This window comes from Ranitomeya variabilis, chromosome 6 (assembly GCF_051348905.1).
Source record: "Ranitomeya variabilis isolate aRanVar5 chromosome 6, aRanVar5.hap1, whole genome shotgun sequence".
Lineage (NCBI taxonomy): Eukaryota > Metazoa > Chordata > Amphibia > Anura > Dendrobatidae > Ranitomeya > Ranitomeya variabilis.
This window is the reverse complement of record NC_135237.1, coordinates 169,887,526-169,913,248: the sequence shown is the minus strand read 5'-3', so window position 1 is coordinate 169,913,248 and position 25,723 is coordinate 169,887,526. Positions and strand designations below refer to the sequence as shown.

Here is a 25,723-nt window from a genome sequence, read left to right as displayed (position 1 = left end):
GGAAATAGAAATTTCCAGGGTTTAAAGGGTTTTTGCTGAGGGTATTCCAAACTTGGTGACTTCCAGATAGGAATATTGGGGTTTGTATCAAGCTGATATTGATGGAAAATACATTTTCAACTTCAGGACTAAGAGGTGAAGAACATGCATATTTTTTAAATAACTGTGAGACATGCCTATCAGCCCCAAATTAATAGTGGCCCGATAACTGACAACAGCCATACCATGTTTCCTATCTGTGAAAAGGTAAAGTCACAATAAAAAATCTGACATCTATATTGATCGCCTGTGATCCTTAGGAGAAAAGATATTGTGAATGTTGGGAATCTCTTAATTTTCTGAAACTGGAGCCACATCAAACAATCTGACCCACATGAGGTCATCAAGGGGAGATGTGTGGATGTAACCTAGGTTTTGATAAAAAGACATGGCAAATTATGATATTTGTCCAATACCAAGAAGATACATCACCGTGTAGGATCTATCCACGTTTTCGGACATTTTCACTAGGAGAGCTTCTCTTCATAAATCTGTGCCATTGCAGGTTTAATTATTTTCTTTTGTTTATCCTTTTATTTTATGTTATTTTATTACATTATATGCTGTATTGTTTTGTCCACTTTGTAAAATCTTTTGTATTTTTATATTAACATATTAACACTGCCTATCTTTCTGGATTAAATATAAAATGTAATAGTTCATTGTCCGTTTATTCTGTAAACCGCACTACTAAAAGCCATACGCTACCTGTAGTGGGTGTCCAATCGGCCTGTAAAACGATTGGTGGTGGCAGCTAATAATCTTTCTTGGGTCATTGTGGAGTTGGCAGTGACCATACTGAGGTATATACACAGCTAAAAAAAAAATAAAGGGAACACTTAAACAACAGAATGCAACTCCAAGTAAATCAAACTTCTGTGAAATCAAACTGTCCACTTAGGAAGCAACACTGTTTGACAATCAATTTCACATGCTGTTGTGCAAATTGAATAGACAACAGATGGAAATTATTGGCAATTATCAAGACATGCTCAATAAAGGAGTGGTTCTTCAGGTGGGGACCACAGACCACATCTCTGTATCAATGCTTTCTGGCAGATGTTTTGGTCAATTTTGAATGTTGGTTGTGTTTTCACACTCATGGTAGCATGAGACGGACTTTACAACCCACACAAGTGGCTCAGGTAGTGCAGCTCATCCAGGATAGCACATCAATACGAACTATGGCAAGAAGGTTTGCTGTGTTTGTCAGGGTAGTGTCCAGAGGCTGGAGGCGCTACCAGGAGACAGGCCACTACACTAGGAGACGTGGAAGGGGCCATAGGAGGGCAGCAACCCAGCAGCAGGACCGCTACCTCAGCCTTTGTGTAAGGAGGAACAGGAGGAGCACTGCCAGAGCCCTGATGCCAGATGGTCTGAGTGCCCGACGTCCACAGATGGGGGTTTTGCTCACAGCCCAACACCATGCAGGATGCTTGACATTTGCCACAGAACACCCAGTATTGGCAAATTCACCACTGGTGCCCTGTGCTCTTCACAGATGAAAGCAGGTTCACACTGAGCACATGTGACAGATGTGACAGAGTCTGGAGACGCCATGGAGAGCGATCTGCTGCCTGCAACATCCTTCAGCATGACCGATTTGGCTTTGGGTCAGTAATGATATGGGGTGGCATTTCTTTGGAAGGCCGCACAGCCCTCCATGTGCTCGACAGGGGTAGCCTGACTGCCATTAGGTATCATGATGAGATCCTCAGACCCCTTGTGAGACCATATGCTGGTGCGGTTGGCCCTGGGTTCCTCCTAATGCAGGAAAATTCCAGACCTCATGTGGCTGGAGTGTGTTAGTGCGGAGCGCCCCCACACCGCCGCAGGGCCGAGGGGATACCCGGAGCCGGGCCTCTGGGTCTCAGTCTCGGGGTTGTCACGGTGGCTAGACCCGGTCCGTGGCCCTGTCCGTCAGTGGGGGACGTCCGGTGTAATAGGTGGTAGTAATGATAGCGGTGGAGCGGTGCAGTTGTGGGGTGTAAGTCGCGGTAAATAACGAGGACACCAGGTTGCAGTCTCTTTACCTCTTTACTGGAGATCTCTGAGTCCTCAGTCCAGAACACGGTTCACCAGGCTACGCAAGTCCGGCCGGTCCAATGGCACCTCCAGAGTTCTCCTCTCAGGTGGAAATCTGTGCCTTCCTTCTAGCGCTATGTGTTGTAGTCCTTCCCTGCTGTGCTTATGGAAAGTAACCCCACAACGGTTGTGTCTGTTTCTTAAGTTCCCTCACAACTCGATTTGATGTTCCTCTGCAATCCACCCCTTCCCTGTATTCAGGTTGGAATGGCACCCGTTTGTCAGGTAGGCCTGGAGTTCTTCCGGGACCCTAGAGTCGCCCCTCTCCCGCAATTGCCCCCCAAGACTTCATAGGTGATATGTGGTAGACAGCCCGCCTGAGACCGACTGTCCTGCCGCTGTTTGGAGTATGGCTTGAAGCTGTATTCTAATCCACTCCCTCGGCGTTCCGGCCACCGGTATTGCGCCTCAGCAGGGTGCTGCCTCTTTCAACAAAACCCCTGCTGGTATTCTCCTTCTGCTTGATCTCGTTTCTCACTCAGCACAATCTGTCTCGCTTCTAGTCCTTTCTTAAGTCCCGCCGCTTCCAGGAGCCTGCGCGGACCCGTTACGTTCTTTCAATGCCAAGCCTCTGCCAGGATCCCACCCCTGGCAGAGACCCTACAGTCTCTCCCTTCACAACACCCCCTGCCACAGGGTGTTGCTCCGTTCAATCCCGTCAGCGTTCTCTCTAACTTCCTGCCTGACCCCCAGTTTACCCACTATGGTGGGGAGTGGCCTAATGAATAGCACCCTTAGCTCCCCCCGGAGGCCCAGCCGTGAAACATATTGGTGTCTGTGATACCTGATTGGAGGAACTCCTTCGGTGCCATCGAACGTACCATGGCTCCCCTTAGCGGCGAAGCCACAGTACTGCAACGACCAGAACTCTGGGGCGCTGCACTCCCCCCTGGTTAAACACAGTACTCCGGGACTGGGAAGAAAAACAACAATACAGATTAGTAAACAGACATACAATTTTGTTGAGTGTAAAACAATAAGTATACTTGAACAGGCTTCCCTTTATGGGAGGTGAGGACACTTTTAACGTTACAAACATGGTCAACATTATAAATTACAGGCTATGCATAACTCCTGTTACCCAACCGGGTATTCTACTTAGTGCAAATTCTGGAACAATAAATTAACATTGCCTTTAAGAAACATACACTCTTAGTTTACCAAAGGCCTTCCTATAATCACATTACAGGGTAAGGTAACTTCACATTCTCCTACTTTGAACCTGCAGGACCGCCTGTCCCTATGGCACCAGACCTACTGCCTCTCCTTTCTTTTACAGGACCGCCCCGTTCAGCCAGGGCCTACTGCCTTTCTCTACTATACATGGTATAGACATAACATTCCTTTCGTTTAAAGAACTCTGAGCCAGCTCTACTCGGCTCCTTTAAGGACTCACTCTCTAACCCCTACGGGTTCACTCTCTGTCCTTAGTAGCAAAGTAACTTTCAATGGGGACGCGGGGTTTACCTTCTATCCTCACCTTCATTATTACTTCGCTTACTTTCAACTATGCAGACCTCTATCTCTACCCCTACGGGCTCTCTGCATCTTTTCTTTCTGCAAAACATTATTTAGACATTTCAACAATTTCAACACATATAACTTAGCATGTAAAACAGTTACATTTCTTTTCAAAGCATCATTATGGCATTACTGTTCTGCAACAGTATCTCTCTCAAGTTCAGTTTCTCACATCCCCTTTAAGAGGAGACCAAGTCTTTCTAAGGTAGCTCGTCTTCTCAGCCTACCGGCCCATGCAAAGGTTCCGGCATGGTATCTTCGCAAAGTGTCTTTAACTAGAACCGGTAGGAAAGGTATCTTCACAAAGTGTCTTTGGCTCAAACAAATAGGGCAAATATCTTCGCAAAGTGTCTTTGGCTAAAACCAGTAGGGTGCACCTTTAAGAAGGTGCAAACTATTTACAAAGGAAGTTCGAATCATGCACAGTCCATGATTTCTGCAGTTTGTGTAACTTTTGTGCAACAACTTCAGAAAAGGAAAACAAACAAAGAGGATCCCGGGTTAACAGAGGGATCCATTAACCCTGGGCGGGTTTAGCAGCAACTCAAAAGAACAAATAGTAACTATTTACATTTTCATGGTATCGAGGTTTATTCTTCTTCAGGCGGCTCGGGCTCCTGCCCCCCAGCCACCGTGGTGCCAGCGTCCGCGGTTCGAACATGAAGATGAACTCGACTGGCCAACTCGGTGGCCGCAACCAGGCGCACCGTTGCAATGGTGACAAGATCGGGTGCTCCTGGGACCAGGTCCGAGGCGGTAAGGGTCGCGGCTCCAGACATACACCGCCGAACATTCCGTGCATACCACCCGAGCGGGTTCTGGTGGCGGCTGTAGGTCACTGAATCCCCCTTTTGCAATGGTTCTCCACGTTGGCCACAGCAGGGAGCCCTCACGTTACAGTGCGCAACAAAAACGTCAGTATCCAATCCTGACTCGTGTATGAGGCCCCAACCTCTTCTTGCATGGTAGGCCAACACAGTGCCCCGCCTTGTCACGTCTCTGTCATCCCATGCCGGGGGGGGTTGTTGTACTTTCGATGGGCCCATCGACTCAGCTCCTTTCCGTCCTTTCCACTGCAGAATCAAGCACTGTCTATATTGTTCCCATGTAAGCACCGCAAGAGTGGACCCGTTCTCCCGGGATCCATCTGCTCTAAACCAGGGGGTGTCCCACCGAAGAACTACTCCATCTAAGCTCACATCCACAGGCTCCCCCACTCCAGTCGACAGCGGTGGCACCATCCTCCCCAGGTCATCGGGGGATAGCACCATTAGCCCTGCCGAGATAAGTCGCTCCCTACTGCGATAGAGGTGGGTCATGGAAGCGGGCTCGCGGAGGGGAGCAGGGACGTCGGCCATACCTGTGGCTAATATGGTTCCATCGGTGTCGCTCCGGTCCGTTAACGAGGACGCTGGAGTCTGCTGCAGCCCGGACCGGGGCTCCTCCAATGGGATGCTCGGACTCGGCTCCGCTGGCTGTGGTTCCTCCTCCTCTAACTCCGAGGTCGGGATTGGTGGACGTAACTCCGCTGTCGGGTCCGCAGGCTTCCGGTCCATCTCCGGTGAAGAAGGGCAGGCCGGAACTGCTTCTTCCTCGCTCAGGCACTCGCCGTTCATCATCGCCACCTGATAGTCGCTGGCAGTGCATGCACCTAACTCCGCCATTTCTCTGAGGTCGGGCTTCTCCGTCACCCGCTTCCCGCCGTTGCATATCAAGGGGTGTTTCTCTTCTGCTTTGGGGCAGGTCATTCCTCTGCAGCCAGAAGTGCAGGGGGCGGTAGCCATTTCTCGCGCCACACTGGGAGTCTCCGCCCATAACACGCCCTCCTTCCCCTTGGGTGTAGCAATGGCGGCGCCTTTTGGCGGGAACTTTTGGCGGCTAATGGCGCAGCACAATCTTACAATAAAGTACAGTCCAAGCACAGTAAATCACAGTCTCTAGGCACACATGACCTGATTCCTCAGGCTTAAGTAGATCCTGTTCGTGACGCCAAGTTTGCGGAGCGCCCCCACACCGCCGCAGGGCCGAGGGGATACCCGGAGCCGGGCCTCTGGGTCTCAGTCTCGGGGTTGTCACGGTGGCTAGACCCGGTCCGTGGCCCTGTCCGTCAGTGGGGGACGTCCGGTGTAATAGGTGGTAGTAATGATAGCGGTGGAGCGGTGCAGTTGTGGGGTGTAAGTCGCGGTAAATAACGAGGACACCAGGTTGCAGTCTCTTTACCTCTTTACTGGAGATCTATGAGTCCTCAGTCCAGAACACGGTTCACCAGGCTACGCAAGTCCGGCCGGTCCAATGGCACCTCCAGAGTTCTCCTCTCAGGTGGAAATCTGTGCCTTCCTTCTAGCGCTATGTGTTGTAGTCCTTCCCTGCTGTGCTTACGGAAAGTAACCCCACAACGGTTGTGTCTGTTTCTTAAGTTCCCTCACAACTCGATTTGATGTTCCTCTGCAATCCACCCCTTCCCTGTATTCAGGTTGGAATGGCACCCGTTTGTCAGGTAGGCCTGGAGTTCTTCCGGGACCCTAGAGTCGCCCCTCTCCCGCAATTGCCCCCCAAGACTTCATAGGTGATATGTGGTAGACAGCCCGCCTGAGACCGACTGTCCTGCCGCTGTTTGGAGTATGGCTTGAAGCTGTATTCTAATCCACTCCCTCGGCGTTCCGGCCACCGGTATTGCGCCTCAGCAGGGTGCTGCCTCTTTCAACAAAACCCCTGCTGGTATTCTCCTTCTGCTTGATCTCGTTTCTCACTCAGCACAATCTGTCTCGCTTCTAGTCCTTTCTTAAGTCCCGCCGCTTCCAGGAGCCTGCGCGGACCCGTTACGTTCTTTCAATGCCAAGCCTCTGCCAGGATCCCACCCCTGGCAGAGACCCTACAGTCTCTCCCTTCACAACACCCCCTGCCACAGGGTGTTGCTCCGTTCAATCCCGTCAGCGTTCTCTCTAACTTCCTGCCTGACCCCCAGTTTACCCACTATGGTGGGGAGTGGCCTAATGAATAGCACCCTTAGCTCCCCCCGGAGGCCCAGCCGTGAAACATATTGGTGTCTGTGATACCTGATTGGAGGAACTCCTTCGGTGCCATCGAACGTACCATGGCTCCCCTTAGCGGCGAAGCCACAGTACTGCAACGACCAGAACTCTGGGGCGCTGCATTAGCAGTTCCTGTAAGATGAAGGCATTGAAGCTGTGGACTGGCCCGCCCATTTCCCAGACCTGAATCTGATTGAACACATCTGGGACATCATGTCTCGCACCATCCACCAACGTCACATTGCACCACAGACTGTCCAGGAGTTGGCGGATGCTTTAGTCCAGGTCTGGGAGGAGATCCCTCAGGAGACTATCCACCGCCTCATCAGGAGCATGCCCAGGCATTGTAGGGAGGTCATACAGCCACGAGGAGGCCACACACACTACTGAGCATCATTTCCTTGTCTTGAGGCAGTTCCACTGAAATTCAATCAGCCTGTAACTTCATTTTCCACTTTGATTTTGAGCTTCATTACAACTCCAGACCTCCGTGGGATATTAGTTGTGATTTATGTTGCAGAGTGCGTCTTCTTGCAGTCACGCTGTAGTTACGAGTAGTGTTGAGCGATACCGTCCGATACTTGAAAGTATCGGTATCGGAAAGTATCGGCCGATACCGGCAAAGTATCGGATCTAATCCGATACCGATACCCGATACCAATACAAGTCAATGGGACTCAAGTATCGGACGGTATCCCTGATGGTTCCCAGGGTCTGAAGGAGAGGAAACTCTCCTTCAGGCCCTGGGAACCATATTAATGTGTAAAATAAAGAATTAAAATAAAAAATATTGCTATACTCACCTCTCCGACGCAGCCTGGACCTCACCGAGGGAACCGGCAGCGTTCTTTGCTTAAAATGCGCGCTTTTCCTTCCTTCCGTGACGTCACGGCTTGTGATTGGTTGCGTGCCGCCCATGTGGCCGCGACGCGACCAATCACAGCAAGTCGTGACGTAATTTTCAGGTCCTTCTAGGCATTCAGTATTTTAAAATTACGTCACGGCTTGCTGTGATTGGTCGCGTCGCGGCCACATGGGCGGCACGCGACCAATCAGAAGCCGTGACGTCACGGAAGGAAGGAAAAGCGCGCATTTTAAGCAAAGAACGCTGCTGGTTCCCTCGGTGAGGTCCAGGCTGCGTCGGAGAGGTGAGTATAGCAATATTTTTTATTTTAATTCTTTATTTTACACATTAATGTTGTTTTGATACCGATACCCGATACCACAAAAGTATCGGATCTCGGTATCGGAATTCCGATACCCGCAAGTATCGGCTGATACCCGATACTTGCGGTATCGGAATGCTCAACACTAGTTACGAGAGCTTCAATCAGCAAGATATCTTGAGTAAACAGTATTTACTTCATACTGGATAAACATGAGATACAATTCAGTGTCACACAATCCGTGCACTGAGGCATAACACATTCCAGAAGAAGAAAGAATAATCAGGAACTAAGAAAAACAACCAACAATTGAGAGCTTCCCTCCCCACATTACAGCAAGTATATAACTTTACACACTATCGCCATCTGCTGTCTGGTTAGTATAAAGTCCTCCTTTCACTTATAATAAGTCCTAATCTGTTGCATATGCCAACACCCTTTCTCAACAGTAAGGACTTATTCAATCAAACCCAACTTTTTTATTAGTCTCTGATGTTTATCAGCATTCAACACCTTCGTGAGGATGTCTGCTGTCATTTCTTCAGTAGGACAGTACTCTAACTTCAAGACTCCTTGTTCCTGATGATCTCTCAAGAAATGATATTTCACATCAATATGCTTGGTTCTTGGATTGACTCTTTCCATCTGAGCAAGAACAAGACATCCTTGATTGTCCTCTTTCAGTTTTGTTGGTGCCAACTGTGGTTGTCCTAATTCTGTCAACAATTGTCTTAACCATAGTACTTCTTGACTCGCATGTGCTGCGGCAACATATTCTGCTTCTGTTGAAGATAGTGTCACAATTGACTGTTTCTTAATTGTCCAACTTATTGGTCCACCTGAGAGAAAAAAAATATGTCCACTGGTAGATCTTCTGTCAGTTGGATCTCCAGCCCAATCTGCATCAACATATCCTGTTAAAATGCAATCATCACTTGTGGGTAATTTCAGCTTAACATTGCTAGTTCCTTTCAAATAACACATTACTCTCTTCACGGCATTCCAATCAGCTTTATTTGGTTTTGATACCTTTCTACTCAGGATTCCTACTGCTGCTGCGATGTCTGGTCTTGTAACGGTCGCTAGATACAGTAGTTTTCCTATTGCTGTTCTGTTTTCTTCATTATTTGGTAGCATATTTTTTTCACTGTTCATCTCTTTGAGATAATTCGTTTCCATTGGAGACTTTACTGTCTTTGCATCCTTTAATCCAAATTTTTCTGTTATGTCTTGAATCATGCGATTTTGATTCAGTAGGAAACTTCCGTCTTCTTCTCTTTCTACCTGTATTCCTAGATATTGTTTTACATTTCCCAAGTCTTTTATTTCGAAATGTTGCTTCAGGTCAGGATTTTTAGCATGTTTTCGTTATCCCTTTCTTGTTCAAAACAAATCAAAATGTCGTCTACATATATGAGTGTATAAATCCATCTATTACTCAGCCTTTTTGTGTATAAGCATGGATCAGCTTTGCTTCTTTGAAATTTTTCATTTGTAAGTACTTCCGTGATTTTGTCATTCCACGCTTTAGCTGCTTGCTTTAAACCATATATGCTTTTCTGTAGTTTACAAACTTTGTTTGGATTTCTTTCATCTTTGAATCCTGGGGGTTGTTCCATATAAATGTCTTCTGTTAAATCTCCGTTCAGAAAAGCTGTCTTTACATCCAGATGTCTCAGTTGCATCTGTTTCATTGCTGCAACTGTAAGTAAAGTTCTAATTGTAGTGTGTTTGACAACTGGAGCAAATGTCTCATCATAGTCTTCTCCATATTTTTGAGAATACCCTTTAGCTACGAGTCTTGCTCGGTATCTTTCAGCTGTGCCATCTGTTTGGTATTTAACTTTTAAAATCCATTTACATCCTATGGTTTTTCTTCCTTCTGGTAAATCTGTTAGTGTCCATGTATTTGAGTCTTGCGTGGATTTAATTTCTGTTTCTGTTGCTTCTATCCATTTATTAGCTTCTTCTACAAGAAGATTAGATATGTCTTCCCAAGAGGTAGGCTCATAGATTTTTCTTGTGCTTGTCTTGTATGAGAGACGTTTTGGTGGTTTTCCTTTGTTCTCTCTCATTGAACATCTTGGTTCTGTGTCTGTTTGTAGTTGTGATTCTTCACTTTCAGTATTTTGTTCTTCATTCATTTCTGCTTCTTTCTCATCAGATATTTCTTCAGTTGTGTCACTATTGGTTTTCTCATTTTTTGTTTCAACTGAAATCATAATGTCTTCATTTAAATCTTCAATGAATGTCACACTGTTACTCACCATAACTCTGTCTGTTTTGGGATCTAGGATTCTGTATCCTTTGCAATTTTCACTATATCCAACAAATATTCCTTCCATGGATCTGTTTTGAAGTTTGGAACGTTTTTCTGTTGGAATGAATATAAAAACTTTACATCCAAAAACTTTTAAATGATTGACACTTGGTTTCATACCTTGCCACAGTTCATATGGAGTTTTTGTCAGTTTTCTTGAAAAAAGTCGGTTCTGTAGATATGTAGCTGTCATTGCTGCCTCACCCCAATATTTCTCTGGTAGTTTGGAATCCGTCAGCATACATCTTATCATTTCTGTTAGAGTTCTGTTTTTTCTTTCTGCTACTCCATTTTGTTCAGGTGTGTATGGAACCATTTTCTGGTGTTCTATTCCATTTTGTCTTAAGTAGTCTTCTATTCTGTGACCTGTAAATTCACCTCCATTATCACTTCTGATGACAATTAGTTTCCTTTGAAATTTGTTGCTTGATCTTGTTACATAGTCTACAAGTTTATCAAAAACGTCACTTTTGTTGTATGTGACTGTGTATCTTGAGTAATCGTCTATAAAAGTCAACATGTATCCATTGCCTCCTGATGTGGTCACTTTCATGGGTCCACATACGTCAGTATGCACCAAATCAAGTGGTCTTTCGCTTTTCATCTCACTTTCTTTTGGAATAGATATCCTTGTGGCTTTGGATTTTATACAACATTCACATCTTATGGTAATTGAGCAATCTGATATCTTTAAGTCTTTTGTCAATTCTTTTCTCTGTAGTTCCCTTATACTGTCAGGGTGTCTATGTCCTAGACATCTATGCCACATGTGAATACAGTTTTTGTGATCATGTGTACATACCTTCATCTGTTCCTTTGGTGTGTCAAAATGATATAATTGTTCATCTGCCTTGACTTTGGTTATCACCTTGTTTCCTGCAATAATTGCACACTCATTGTCTTTGAATTTCACTGTAAGTCCTTTTGCTGTTAGGGTACCGTCACACAGTGCCATTTTCATCACTACGACGGCACGATTCGTGACGTTGCAGCGTCGTATGATTATCGCTCCAGCGTCGTAGACTGCACGTTGCAATACACGGCGCTGGAGCGATAATTTCATGACGTATTTGCGATGTAGAAGCCGTTGGTTACTGTGCGCACATCGTATACAACCTGTGTCACACGATGCAATCATGCCGCCACAGCGGGACACTAGACGACGAAAGAAAGTTTCAAACGATCTGCTACGACGTACGATTCTCAGCGGGGATCCGGATCGCAGTAGCGTGTCAGACACAACGATATCGTAACGATATCGCTAGAACGTCACGAATCGTGCCGTCGTAGCGATGAAAATGGCACTGTGTGACGGTACCCTTAAACGTTTCACAGATAATAATCCGCCTTCCAATTTTGGAACATACAACACATCCTGTACAACTATCTTTGAATCTTGTCCGAACTCGTTTGAACAATTTAGCATACCTTGTCCGATACCTTCTGCTGTTATTTTGCTTCCATCTGCAAGATAAATGGCTTCTTTCTTATGTAAATCAAGATCAGTAAAGAAATTCTTGTCACTTGTCATATGACTCGTTACTTTAAATGTGCCATTCCAATTATTCTCACATGAATCGGAAATTGTGTTTTTTACTTTCTGCGTATGCTGTTTATGTTGTAATTTTTGTTGTTCTGCTTTCCATATGGTACAGTCTTTATATGACCTTTTTTCTTACATCTGAAGCATTCTCTTGTCTCTTTATTATAGGGTTTTTTGAATTCTGTAGCTTTAAGAGCGTTTTCACTGTCCTTTTCAGTAGAAGAATCATTTCTTTGTTCTTTTCTTCTCTCATATTCATCTATTAGTCTTGTTTTCACAAAATCTTATGTAATGTCAGTTTCTGGTCTCGTCTCAAGGGCATTTATCAAGGCTGTATACGAATCTGGTAAACTGCACAACAATATAGCTGCTACATGACTTTCTTTAACATCTTCACCAATAGATCTTAGCTGTGATATCACTTCCATCATTGAGAATATGTGCTTCTGCATATCGTCATTTGCACTCAATCTCATACTGTACAGCTTTCTTAATAAAAATAACTTGTGATTCAAGCTAGGTCTTTCATACAGTTTTCTTAATGCTTCCCACATTCCCTTAGCTGTTTCTTCATTCCTTATATGTATTAATTGAGCATCATACACTAATAAGCTAATGGTGGCTTTAGCTTGTCTATTCTTATTATCCCATGTCTGATTATCTTGATCTGGTCTTGCTGTAACAATTACTTCCCCTAGATCATCCTTAGATAACAACATCTCTACTTTGAATTTCCATAACTGATAATTTTCACTATTCAGTTTAGCTACTGTAAATTTCAGTTCTGTGTTACTCATCATCTTTATATAGTCTTACTTGTTTAGAGAGTTGTTCTGAAGATATTCTCCTGTATGTCCAGCTCCTGGGATCATGAATTCCTCTGTCACTCTGTATTTATTTCCTTGTTTACAGAGCTTATCTGTGTGCTCCATTATCTGAATAAACGAGAATCCTGTGCCTGGGCTTCTAGTGCAGATCTGTAGTGTCTGGGGTGCCTGGGCCCATAACCTGTTGCAGAGTGCGTCTTCTTGCAGTCACGCTGTAGTTACGAGAGCTTCAATCAGCAAGATATCTTGAGTAAACAGTATTTACTTCATACTGGATAAACATGAGATACAATTCAGTGTCACACAATCCGTGCACTGAGGCATAACACATTCAAGAAGAAGAAAGAATAATCAGAAAAACAACCAACAATTGAGAGCTTCCCTCCCCACATTGCAGCAAGTATATAACTTTACACACTATCACCATCTGCTGTCTGGTTAGTATAAAGTCCTCCTTTCACTTATAATAAGTCCTAATCTGTTGCATATGCCAACAATTTACGTTGATCATTTTTAGGTTTTATTGTTCTCAACACATTCCACTATGTAATGAATAAAGATTTACAACTGGAATATTTCATTCTGTGATATCTACGATGTGGGATTTTAGTGTTCCCTTTATTTTTTTGAGCAGTGTACATATTCCATGCGTTGAAATCTGAGGTGTATTTACCATACGCTCACTGTTAGTTCTCCAATAACTGGCCTATTAGTTGAGACAGCCACAACCTCCTTCGTTAATCATCGGCCAGTTGTGTAACTGTCATGATAGAGGGCATCAGAGTGCTGTTTGTGACAAAAAGGTAACAGAAGGGTGGTTCAGCTTGAACCCCTTCCCGCCTGTGATCTTTGACAGTCATACACATTATCCTAGGGTTATTCATACCTGCTGATTTCTGAATAGTCGATCATCCAATGTGCATTGGGTGTTTTTTCAGACATTGGCTCAGTAGATGTAGGAGTGAAAAGGATAGAGTATGTTGAATTTGAAGAGTCTGTCAGCTGCTTTTTAGCTTCCTCCTTTTGATAACATTTGCAGATTTATTCTCCACGAATTGAATAGATTCCACAGTATAATAAATGTAGCATGTACAAAAAAAACAGTTAATACTCCTCTCATTACTTACCTTTTCAGCCACCCCAGCTGCTCACTGTCTGCTCATAGAGTCCTTTGCACCTCATCTTACTACTATTGTGTGCATAAATCCTGGGCCTCTTCACACTATTCTGGGACTTCCAGCTACAATGTCACAATCTTATGACGCACATGCACATGAATTTGGAGGCCTACTCACATCCTTAAGTCTCAGACTAGAGTGTGGATCGTAAGGTCGCGGGCGCACATCATGAGAGGTCATGCACATGTGCAGAGACTTTTCCAAACCTAGTGTGAAGAGGATTTCAGTGCTTAAAAAGAAAAAGTTTGAAAAACCATACAGAAGGAGAGCGAGCAGGCGAGGTGTCCGGAGAGGTGAGTAGTGAGGTATTTGATTTTTTTAAGCCTTTTGCCAGCCTTCTATGGTTCAACAAAATTGGGACCAGACGGCAGCTATGTTGCTGAATTCATGCCGAACGTATTACAAAAAAAATCAATCAGTGTTTTGGACAATATGCATATTTGTAAAATTCAAGTGGAATTCAATTGAAATAAATTTGCCCATCTCTAACACGATTCCATATTTGTAACATCTATTGATTTTGCACATTTTTACAGCAGAACTATGAAATTTTATCTGGTGTCCTCTTGAAGATTTGTTCACTTCCGCTGTTCAGAACGATTTGCAAAACAATAGATTCGTAAGTATTAACATTAACAATTAGCTCCTGAGCTTGGAAGAGTTTCACATACGGCATGTCTTACTTCCACGCTAATGCACAGAACATCAGCAATTCATTGCGCAGCCAAGAGCTTGAACAGAATTGTGATTGTTTAAAATGTGTGAAATGTACTCCATCCACTTTGATGCCTGTGCAGACAATCTTGTCATCAGAGTACTGAAGATAATTATAATATGCACTTTATATTTCCTTACTACCTAATGTACCTTTTTCTTTTTCCTACTCTGCATGTCTTCATGGAAAAATGTAATTAAAAAACTAATTCAGATAAGGCAGTTTAGTTTCTGAAGGCAGATATCTAATTTATGTCATGCTGTTATTCCTAATACATTACATAAAAACTTATTAGGCCAGGTTCAGACAGCCGTATTGAAAATTGGGCCAGTCGCAACAGCAAATTGTGAGCGTAATTGGCTTCCTGCGCAGCTCTGTGTGCTCGTCCGCATGCTGAATGGATGCCAAAGTTGCTTTTATATTGCATGAGTTATTTTGGTCTGTAAAATGGACTAAAGTAGTGCATGCTGTGATTTTTCCCACCCTGACTTTTGGTCTGTGTGAAAACTCAACCCTGTGCACGGGCTGTAAAGGGTCTATGTGTGCGGTCGGGCAGTGTAGTATGTTTGACCATGTAATCTTTGTGCTACCCTCTTACCTGTAGGTTTGATTCTCTGAGTTTGGTAGGTATATGACCCAAGCAAATCAGAGTGAAGAAAATCTATGCTGTGCTGGCCCGCGGGAAAGCAAAAATAAACAGTGATGACACAGTATTCCATTTACAATCTTAGGGCCTATTTAGACTGTCCGATATGGCCATTAGACAACTGCTCATTGGTCTCATGCAAGCTGATTGGCGGTCATTTAGCGGCCTCTTTATTTAGTCTGGCCAGCCGCACACAGAACAATGGTTAGTACAATTGTTCTAGACACATAAAATATGTCCTCGGCAGCACATGTTTATATGTCATGCTGCAGAAAACGATGATTTTTAACCTTGCTTAAAAATCATTTCACCTAACAAACAGGTACATCAGACGTTTGTCGGGTTTTTGCCGACGTCCTTAGAAAGGCTGATAATCATTAAAGGAGCATTCCTCCCACCTATAGGCTTGTCTAAATGGGCCCTTATCAGCTATTTATAAATAGTAAAACTATCAAGAGCACCTAGCTATATTAATGTATTCCATAATATTTGCATTTGCAGCAGCTGTCTAGTGCTGACTTCAATAATTCAGTTTATTATTCCAAAGTGTCCCTTAATATTTTTTACTTACCTAATACACAATGAAAACATTTGTCATCACATAAGGTACATATGTTATTGCCTTTTCCTTTGGAGTTATTAATCATAATATTTCCTTAAATTATTTCAACTTGGATTTCTAAGTTATGTATTAAAGACATGCTGTTGAAGCAAAACGTCAAAGTAAGTGCTAAGTCATTTGTACCATGCCTACATGTATCATTAGACCACTCTGCACCTGCTAATGATTAACATAATTTTCTAGGTCAGAACCAGCAGAAGACTATGACAAAGATAACTTTAGTGTATTTCCTGTAAGTAACTGACAATATTGTGTGTCACTAAAGGAGCAATAAATGCTGCAAAAGAGCAGAAAATGTTAGAAAATGAAGAAATAGCCATTACTTTGATGTTGAATTCCTCATCAATCCTGAAGCACTCTAAGTGGATCCTGCTAGTACCAGAAGTGGTGACATCCCACCCATCGGTCACGTGGTTACTGCAGCCAATCATTGGCTTCAGTGGTCAAATACCACACATGCAAATATAACAACTTGGACGTTTGATTGGCTGCAGTGTCATGTGTCAGATGGACAGGACATCATCATTTCCAGGACCAGCAAGGGTCACCAGAGTGTTGTTGGAGTAACAAGATATTTGAAGGGTAAGTAAAGCCCCCTTATACATTAGACTAATGTCTTCCAAACCGGCTGACAATGACAGGTTTGGCAGACAGCCTAATTTGTATGGCGGCCCCAGACAATTGATTCCCAGTGGAGTTAAACTGCCAATTCTTTTGTTTTCCCGGAGATAAGCCAACACCAGACATGTGTGACAGCAACTCTTTCATGGAGAACGCGGGACTGCTTGACAAACCAGTATTTCTGTATATGAGAGCCGGCCAAACCATCTAATGTGCATGGCGGGATTAACTGTTTCTTTACTTTACAACATTCCTTAATACATTGTAACTTTAGAAAAATCCCATATAACCTTTTCAATTCTTTAATTTTTGTTTAATTTACATATGTTTAAAGTGTAGCTCTAACATTAGGTTCATGATAAATCTATTGGGGTTGTGTGTTTAGGTACAGAGGTGCATATCCCCTACATAGATATTGGGAGCATAGTAAAAGCTTAGGACTTTACTGTATACATTGCGGGCAATGATAGTAATTTTTTTTATTACAGTTATCACTAAATGTGTACCTGTTGTCTGTATCCCTTCCCTTATAAGTAGAAGTGATGTGGGTAATAGTATAACAAAGCATTTAGATCCGTTTAGATTCCCAGCAGTTGCCTGCTTGGCAGGGCTGCCACTAGGAATTTTGGGGCCCCCTTGAGAGTCCGCCCAGGCTCCACCCCAGCCCCGCCTCCTCCCTTGAACCATCCACAGTCCCACCGCCCTCTCTTGGCAAAAGTCCACTTCTGCACCACATCCTCACCAATCACACATTTACAGTTCCCATCACCACATATATAGCCATCAGCATTTGTTTTAGCCAAAAGATTTTTTAATCTGCCACCATGACAAGGTAGACTCTTTTGGCCGGGCTCTACTCTACTGTAACTAACCAAACATTTCTTAAAATATCCAATACAATTTAGGTATATCTTTATTTATTTTTCAATTTTTAAAATGACCAATAATATCACAAACAAGCAACAAATACCGCCACATCATGACCAGACCACATGTTATCACCATACAGTTGTACTCAAAAGTTTACATACTCCAGCTGAATTTTTGCTTTATTGGCCTTTTTTCAGAGAATATGAATGATAACACCAAAACTTTTTCTCCACTCATGGTTAGTGGTTGGGTGAAGCCATTCATTGTCAAACTAATGTGTTTTCTCTTTTTAAATCATGATGATAACCCAAAACATCCACATGACCCTTATCAAAAGTTTACATACCCTGGTGATTTTGGCCTAATAACATGCACAGAAGTTGACACAAATGGGTTTGAATGGCTACTAAAGGTAACATCCACACTTGTGACCTGTTTTCTTAATCAGTTAAAGAGTGTGTGTGCATAAAAGCTGAGTGGATTTCTGGGATCCAGACAGACTCCTGCATCTTTCATCCAGCCACTGATATTTCTGGATTGTGAGTCATGGGAAAAGCAAAAGAATTGTTAACGGATCTATGGGAAAGGGTAGTTCAGCTGTATAAAACAAGAAATGGATACAAAAGGATATCCAATGAATTGATAATGCCATTAAGCAGCGTTCAAATTGTGATTAACAAATGGAAAATTAGCGGCTCTGTAAAAACAAAACCACGGTCAGGTAGACCAACAAAAATGTCGTCCAAAACTGCCAGGAAAAATGTCTGGGATGCAAAGAAAAACCCACAAATAACATCAGCTGAAATATTGGACTCTCTAAAAACTAGTGGTGTAGCTGTTTTAAGATGCACAATAAAGAGGCACTTGAAGAAAAATGGGCTGCATGGTCGAGTTGCCAGAAGAAAGCCATTACTGAGCAAATGCCTACAATATGCAAAACAGCACAGAGATAAGCCTCAAAACTTCTGGAACAAGGTAATTTGGAGTGATGAGACCAAAATTTGAACTTTTTGGCTACAACCATAAACGTTACATTTGGAGAGAGGTCAACAAGGCCTATGATGAAAGGAACACCATTCCTACTGTAAAGCATGGAGGTAGATCGCTGATGTTTAGCGGATGTGTGAGCTACAAAAGCACAGGAAACTTGGTCAAAGTTGAAGGAAAGATTAATGCAGCATGTTATCAGCAAATACTGGAGGAAAATTTGCAATCACCAGCCCGGATGTTGCACGTGGGACGTACTTGGATGTTCCAACATGACAATGATCCAGAACACAAGGACAAGTCGATCTGTCATTGGCTACAGCAGAACAAAGTGAAGGTTCTGCAGTGGACATCTCAGTCTCCTGACTTCAATATCATTGATCTACTCTGGGGAGATCTCAAGCACGCTGTTCATGCTAGACAGCCCACGAATTTAAAGGAACTTGAAGCTTTCTGCCAAGAAGAGTGTGTAGCTTTACTATCTGAGAAAATAAAGAGCCTCATCCACAACTACCACAAAAGATTTCAAGATGTCATTGATGTTGGAGGGGGCAAAATACGGTATTAAGAAAAGGGGTATGTAAACTTTTGATCATGGTCATTTGGATGTTTTGGGTTGTCATTATGATTTAAAAAGAGAAAACACAGTAGTTTGACAATACATGGCTTCACCCAACCACTAACCATGAGTGGAGAAAAAGTTTTGGTGTTATCATTCATATTCTCTGAAAAAAGTCCAATAAAGCAAATATTCTGTAGGGGTAATTAAATTTTTGAGCACGACTGTATAGTGATCAAATAATACCACATACAAGTAACAAAAACTGCCACACCATGACCAGATCACATATTACCACCATATAGTGATCAAATAATACCATATACAAGTAACAAAAACCACCACACCATGACCAGACCACATATTACCACCACATGGTGACCAAAAAATACTACATACAAGGAACAAATACCCCCACACCATGACCAGATCACATATTACCACAACATAGTAACCAAATACTGTAATACTGATCATTAATTAAAAAAACACAACACTAATATTACCATAAGTGCCATTATACACAGAAGATCTGTACTTCGTATACAGTGTCAGTGTACAGGTAATACAGTGATCACTGGTGACACTATACACAGGAGCTTTGTATATAGTGTATATTGTACAGGTAATACAGTGATCACTAGTGACATTATACACAGTAGATCTGTATATAGTATAAAGTGTATAGTGTCAGTGTACAGGTAATACAGTGATCACTGGTGATACTATACACAGGAGCGCAGTAAATAGTGTCAGTGTACAGGTAATGCAGTGATCACCAGTGGCATTATACACAGGAGCTCTGTATATAGTATACAGTGTATACTGTCAGTGTACAGGTAACTGTTGTGAATTCTGCTTTTGGGCTCCCTCCGGTGGTTGTAGGTGGTAATGCAGTTGCCCCTGAGTTGCAGCCCTGGTCAGGTGTATCTGCTGATTGCAGATCTGACTGGGGTATTTAGGCGTGCAGGATTCATTAGTCCTTGCCAGTTGTCAATTGTTGTTGGGAGGTGTAGGACCTCTGCCTGGTTCCTCCTGCCTTTCTGCCAAATCAGCAAAGATAAGTGTCTGGTTCTTTTTCCCTGTGGCACACATGTTGTGTGCTCCACAATTCAGTGCTATTCTTTGTGTTTTCTTGTCCAGCTTAGATTGTGTCAGTATTTTCTCAGTCTTGCTGGATTTTCTGGAGTGGCAGATATACATTCCATGTCTTTAGTTAGATTGTGGAACTTTTTGTATTATCTGCTGTGGATGTTTTTGGAAGGGTTTTAATACTGACCGCCTAGTTATCTGTCCTATCCTTTCCTATTTAGCTAGAGTGGCCTCTTCTGCTAAATCCTGTTTTCTACCTGCGTGTGTCTATTCTTCTCCTACTCACAGTCATTATTTGTGGGGGGCTGCCTATCCTTTGGGGGTCTGCTCTGAGGCAAGATAGCATTCCCATTTCCATCTATAGGGGTATTTAGTCCTCCGGCTGTGTTGAGGTGTCTAGGGAGTGTTAGGCACACCCCATGGCTACTTCTAGTTGCGGTGTTAGTTCAGGATTGCGGTCAGTACAGGTTCCACCGTCTCCAGAGAAAGTTTCATGCGGCTCCAAGGTCACCAGATCATAACAGTACAACTGGCCCATAATGAGTTAAATGCATCTCAGAAGAAGGGAAGAAAAGTGTTGAGCCATTTTTTTTTCTGCAGTCTGTTTTGTCTTTTTTTCCCTCTTTATTTATGGGTGGCTGAGGAGTCTTGTGCCAGCATGGTAGTTCAGGAATTAGCTTCTCGTGTAGACCAGCTTGCTGCTAGGGTACAGGGTATTTCTGATTATATTGTTCAGACTCCAGCTTTAGAACCGAAGATTCCTACTCCTGATTTGTTTTTTGGTGATAGGTCCAAATTTTTGGGGTTTAAAAATAATTGTAAATTGTTTTTTGCTTTGAGACCACGATCCTCCGATGATTCCATTCAGCAGGTTAAAATTGTCATCTCCCTGCTGCGTGGTGATCCACAGGATTGGGCATTTTCCCTGGAATCTGGGAATCCGGCTTTGCTTAATGTAGATTCCTTTTTTCAGGCTTTAGGTTTATTATACGATGAACCTAATTCTGTGGATCAAGCGGAGAAAACCTTGTTGGCCCTGTCTCAGGGTCAAGAGGCGGCAGAATTGTTTTGTCAGAAATTTAGAAAATGGTCTGTGTTGACTAAATGGAATGATGATGCTTTAGCGGCAATTTTCAGAAAGGGTCTTTCTGAATCCGTTAAAGATGTTATGGTGGGGTTTCCCACGCCTTCCGGTCTGAGTGATTCTATGTCTCTGGCCATTCAGATTGATAGGCGCTTGCGGGAGCATAGAACTGTGCGCGCTGTGGCGTCATCCTCAGAGCCAATTCCTGAGCCAATGCAGTGTGATAGGATTTTGTCTAGAACGGAACGACAAGGATTCAGACATCAGAATGGGTTGTGTTATTACTGTGGCGACGCTTCTCATGTCATTTCAGTCTGCCCTAAGCGGACAAAGAGGATCGCTACCATCAGTACTGTACAGCTAAATTTCTGTTATCGGTGTCCTTGATTTGCTCATTGTCATCATTCTCTGTCATGGCGTTTGTGGATTCAGGCGCCGCCTTGAACTTAATGGATTTTGAGTTTGCCAGGCGTTTTGGTTTTCCCTTGCAACCTTTGCAGAACCCTATTCCTTTAAGGGGGATTGATGCTACACCTTTGGCTAAAAATAAGCCTCAGTTTTGGACACAGGTGACCATGCACATGACGCCAGCCCATCAGGAAGATTGTCGATTTCTGGTGTTGCATAATTTGCATGATGTTATCGTGCTGGGTTTCCCGTGGTTGCAGGTACATAATCCTGTATTGGATTGGAAATCTATGTCTGTGACTAGTTGGGGTTGTCAGGGGGTTCATAATGATGTTCCTTTGATGTCAATCTCCTCTCCTTCCTCTTCTGAAATTCCAGAGTTTTTGTCTGATTTTCAGGATGTATTCGATGAGCCCAAGTCCAGTTCCCTTCCACCGCACAGGGACTGTGATTGTGCTATTGACTTGATTCCAGGCAGTAAGTTTCCTAAGGGTCGACTTTTCAACCTGTCTGTGCCTGAACATACCGCCATGCGGAGATATGTGAAGGAGTCTTTGGAGAAAGGGCATATTCGGCCATCTTCTTCACCGTTAGGAGCAGGTTTTTTTTTTGTTGCTAAGAAGGATGGCTCCTTGAGACCTTATATTGATTATCGCCTCTTTAATAAGATCACGGTCAAGTTTCAATACCCTTTACCTTTGCTTTCCGATTTGTTTGCTAGGATTAAGGGGGCTAGTTGGTTTACTAAGATTGACGTTCGGGGGGCATATAATCTTGTTCGTATTAAGCAGGGTGATGAATGGAAAACTGTGTTTAATACGCCCGAAGGCCATTTTGAATACCTTGTGATGCCGTTCGGGCTCACTAACGCTCCATCTGTTTTTCAATCCTTCATGCATGATATCTTCCGGACTTATATTGACAAATTCTTGATTGTATATTTGGACGATATTTTGATTTTTTCCGATGATTGGAAGTCTCATGTGGAACAGGTCAGGATGGTATTTCAGATCCTTCGTGACAATGCTTTGTTTGTGAAGGGGTCTAAGTGTCTCTTTGGGGTGCAGAAGGTTTCTTTTTTGGGCTTTATTTTTTCTCCCTCATCTATGGCGATGGATCCGGTTAAGGTTCAGGCCATTCATGATTGGATTCAACCCACATCCGTGAAGAGCCTTCAGAAATTTTGGGGTTTTGCAAATTTTTATCGCCGTTTCATTGCTAACTTCTCCAGCGTGGTTAAACCCTTGACTGATTTGACGAAAAAAGGCGCTGATGTGGCAAATTGGTCCTCTGCGGCTGTCTCTGCCTTTCAGGAGCTTAAACGCCGATTTACTTCTGCTCCGGTGTTGCGCCAACCAGATGTTTCTCTTCCGTTTCAGGTTGAGATTGATGCTTCTGAGATTGGGGCAGGGGCCATTTTGTCTCAGAGGGATTCTGTTGGTTCTTTGATGAAACCGTGTGCCTTCTCCTGCAAGTTTTCGCCTGCTGAATGCAATTATGATGTCGGCAATCGGGAGTTGTTGGCTATGAAGTGGGCGTTTGAGGAGTGGCGACATTGGCTTGAGGGAGCTAAGCACCGTATTGTGGTCCTGACCGATCATAAGAATTTGATTTACCTCGAGTCTGCCAAACGGCTGAGTCCTAGACAGGCTCGATGGTCCTTGTTTTTTTCCCGTTTTGATTTCGTGGTTTCGTATCTTCCGGGTTCTAAGAATATTAAGGCTGATGCCCTTTCTAGGAGTTTTTTGCCTGATTCTCCTGAGGCCCTTGAACCGGTCGGCATTCTGAAAGAAGGGGTGGTCCTTTCTGCCATTTCCCCTGATTTACGGCGGGTTCTTCAGGAATTTCAGGCTGATAGACCTGACCGCTGTCCTGTGGGGAAATTGTTTGTTCCTGACAGATGGACTAGTAGAGTGATTTCTGAGGTTCACTGTTCTGTGTTGGCTGGTCATCCTGGTATTTTTGGTACCAGAGATTTGGTTGGTAGGTCCTTTTGGTGGCCTTCGTTGTCACGTGATGTGCGTTCTTTTGTGCAGTTCTGTGGGACTTGTGCGTGGGTCAAGCCTTGTTGTTCCCGTGCTAGTGGGTTACTTTTGCCATTGCCGGTCCCTGAGAGGCCCTGGATGCATATTTTTATGGATTTTATTTCTGATCTTCCGGTTTCCCAGAGGATGTCGGTTATCTGGGTTGTTTGTGACCGGTTTTCTAAGATGGTTCCTTTGGTGCCTTTGCCTAAATTGCCTTCCACTTCAGAGTTGGTTCTGTTGTTTTTTCAGCATGTGGTTCGTTTGCATGGTATTCCGGAGAATATTGTGTCCGACAGAGGTTCCCAGTTTGTTTCTCGGTTTTGGTGGGCCTTTTGTGCTAGGCTGGGCATTGATTTGTCTTTTTCTTCTGCATTCCATCCTCAGACAAATGGCCAGACCGAGCGAACTAATCAGACTTTGGAGACTTATTTGAGATGCTTTGTGTCTGCCGATCAGGATGATTGGGTGGCCTTTTTGCCATTGGCCGAGTTTGCCCTTAATAATCGGGCTAGTTCGGCTACTTTGGTTTCGCTTTTTTTTGTAATTTTGGTTTTCATCCTCGTTTTTCTTCTGGGCAGGTTGAGCCCTCTGACTGTCCTGGTGTGGATTCTGTGGTTGACAGGTTGCAGCAGATTTGGGCTCATGAGGTGGACAATTTGGTGTTGTCTCAGGAGGAGGCTCAACGTTTTGCTAACCGTCGTCGGTGTGTTATTTCCCGGCTTCGGGTTGGGGATTTGGTTTGGTCGTCTTCCCGTCATGTTCCTATGAAGGTCTCTTCCCCTAAGTTTAAGCCTCGGTTTATTGATCCTTATAGGATTTCTGAGATTATTAATCCGGTGTCTTTTCGATTGGCGCTTCCGGCCTCTTTTGCTATCCATAATGTCTTCCATAGATCTTGCGGAAATATGTGGTGCCCATTGTTCCCTCTGTTGATCCTCCGGCCCCTGTGTTGGTTGATGGGGGGTTGGAGTATGTGGTTGAGAAGATTTTGGATTCTCGTTTTTCGAGGCGGAGGCTTCAGTACCTTGTCAAATGGAAGGGTTATGGCCAGGAGGATAATTCTTGGGTTTTTGCTTCTGATGTCCATGCTGCTGATTTGGTTCATGCTTTTCATCTGGCTCGTCCTGATCGGCCTGGGGGCTCTGGTGAGGGTTCGGTGACCCCTCCTCAAGGGGGGGGTACTGTTGTGAATTCTGCTTTTGGGCTCCCTCCGGTGGTTGTAGGTGGTAATGCAGTTGCCCCTGAGTTGCAGCCCTGGTCAGGTGTATCTGCTGATTGCATATCTGACTGGGGTATTTAGTCGTGCAGGATTCAGATTGCCAGTTGTCAATTGTTGTTGGGAGGTGTAGGACCTCTGCCTGGTTCCTCCTGCCTTTCTGCCAAATCAGCAAAGATAAGTGTCTGGTTCTTTTTCCCTGTGGCACACATGTTGTGTGCTTCACAATTCAGTGCTATTCTTTGTGTTTTCTTGTCCAGCTTAGATTGTGTCAGTATTTTCTCAGTCTTGCTGGATTCTCTGGAGTGGCAGATATACATTCCATGTCTTTAGTTAGATTGTGGAACTTTTTGTATTATCTGCTGTGGATATTTTTGGAAGGGTTTTAATACTGACCGCCTAGTTATCTGTCCTATCCTTTCCTATTTAGCTAGAGTGGCCTCTTCTGCTAAATCCTGTTTTCTACCTGCGTGTGTCTATTCTTCTCCTACTCACAGTCATTATTTGTGGGGGGCTGCCTATCCTTTGGGGGTCTGCTCTGAGGCAAGATAGCATTCCCATTTCCATCTATAGGGGTATTTAGTCCTCCGGCTGTGTTGAGGTGTCTAGGGAGTGTTAGGCACACCCCATGGCTACTTCTAGTTGCGGTGTTAGTTCAGGATTGCGGTCAGTACAGGTTCCACCGTCTCCAGAGAAAGTTTCATGCGGCTCCAAGGTCACCAGATCATAACAGGTAACACACTGACTCACTGGTGACGTCACTAGTTGAAGTCCTTCATCTTCCCTTTTCATCTTCATCCAGCACACACTGCTATCACTTCTTCCAGCCAGGACTCGTCTCTGCAGAAACTAACACAGTTATCTAGAGCACATTCCCCAATTTTTCCCCATCCTCTACACTACGCCAGATGAAGAAAAAAGTGACCGTGTCTCCCTGCACAATAACAGGATATCGCTTCCCCCACACTGAAAACAGTATCCTCAAAAATAATATCTTTTAATTAGCCCCTACAGTAATAATATCCCGTATTCTGGACCTCTCCTGTCCTCCCATTCTGCCTTTTGTCTCTCCAAACTTCCCCCATGTCTCTCCATATTGCCCCCACAGTCATCCATAATAGTAAACTGTACCCCATAGTCTATATAGCTGTATAATGCACCCCCA

General features: G+C 43.8%; 1 protein-coding gene across 4 annotated transcripts in view; it reads left to right on the top strand.

The window, feature by feature from the left end:
* Positions 1 to 25,723, top strand: part of AOAH (acyloxyacyl hydrolase) — a 310,271-nt gene that overhangs the window by 120,251 nt on the left and 164,297 nt on the right. For 2 of the 4 annotated variants that reach the window (XM_077269241.1, XM_077269239.1), the window contains exons 6-7: positions 14,248 to 14,330; positions 15,878 to 15,926. The exons of 1 other annotated variant lie outside the window; for it this stretch is intronic. In XM_077269241.1, the coding sequence (XP_077125356.1) occupies positions 14,248 to 14,330; positions 15,878 to 15,926 (132 nt within the window). The remainder of the gene's footprint in view (positions 1 to 14,247; positions 14,331 to 15,877; positions 15,927 to 25,723) is intronic. One more of the 4 variants, XM_077269240.1, reaches the window with a different exon arrangement.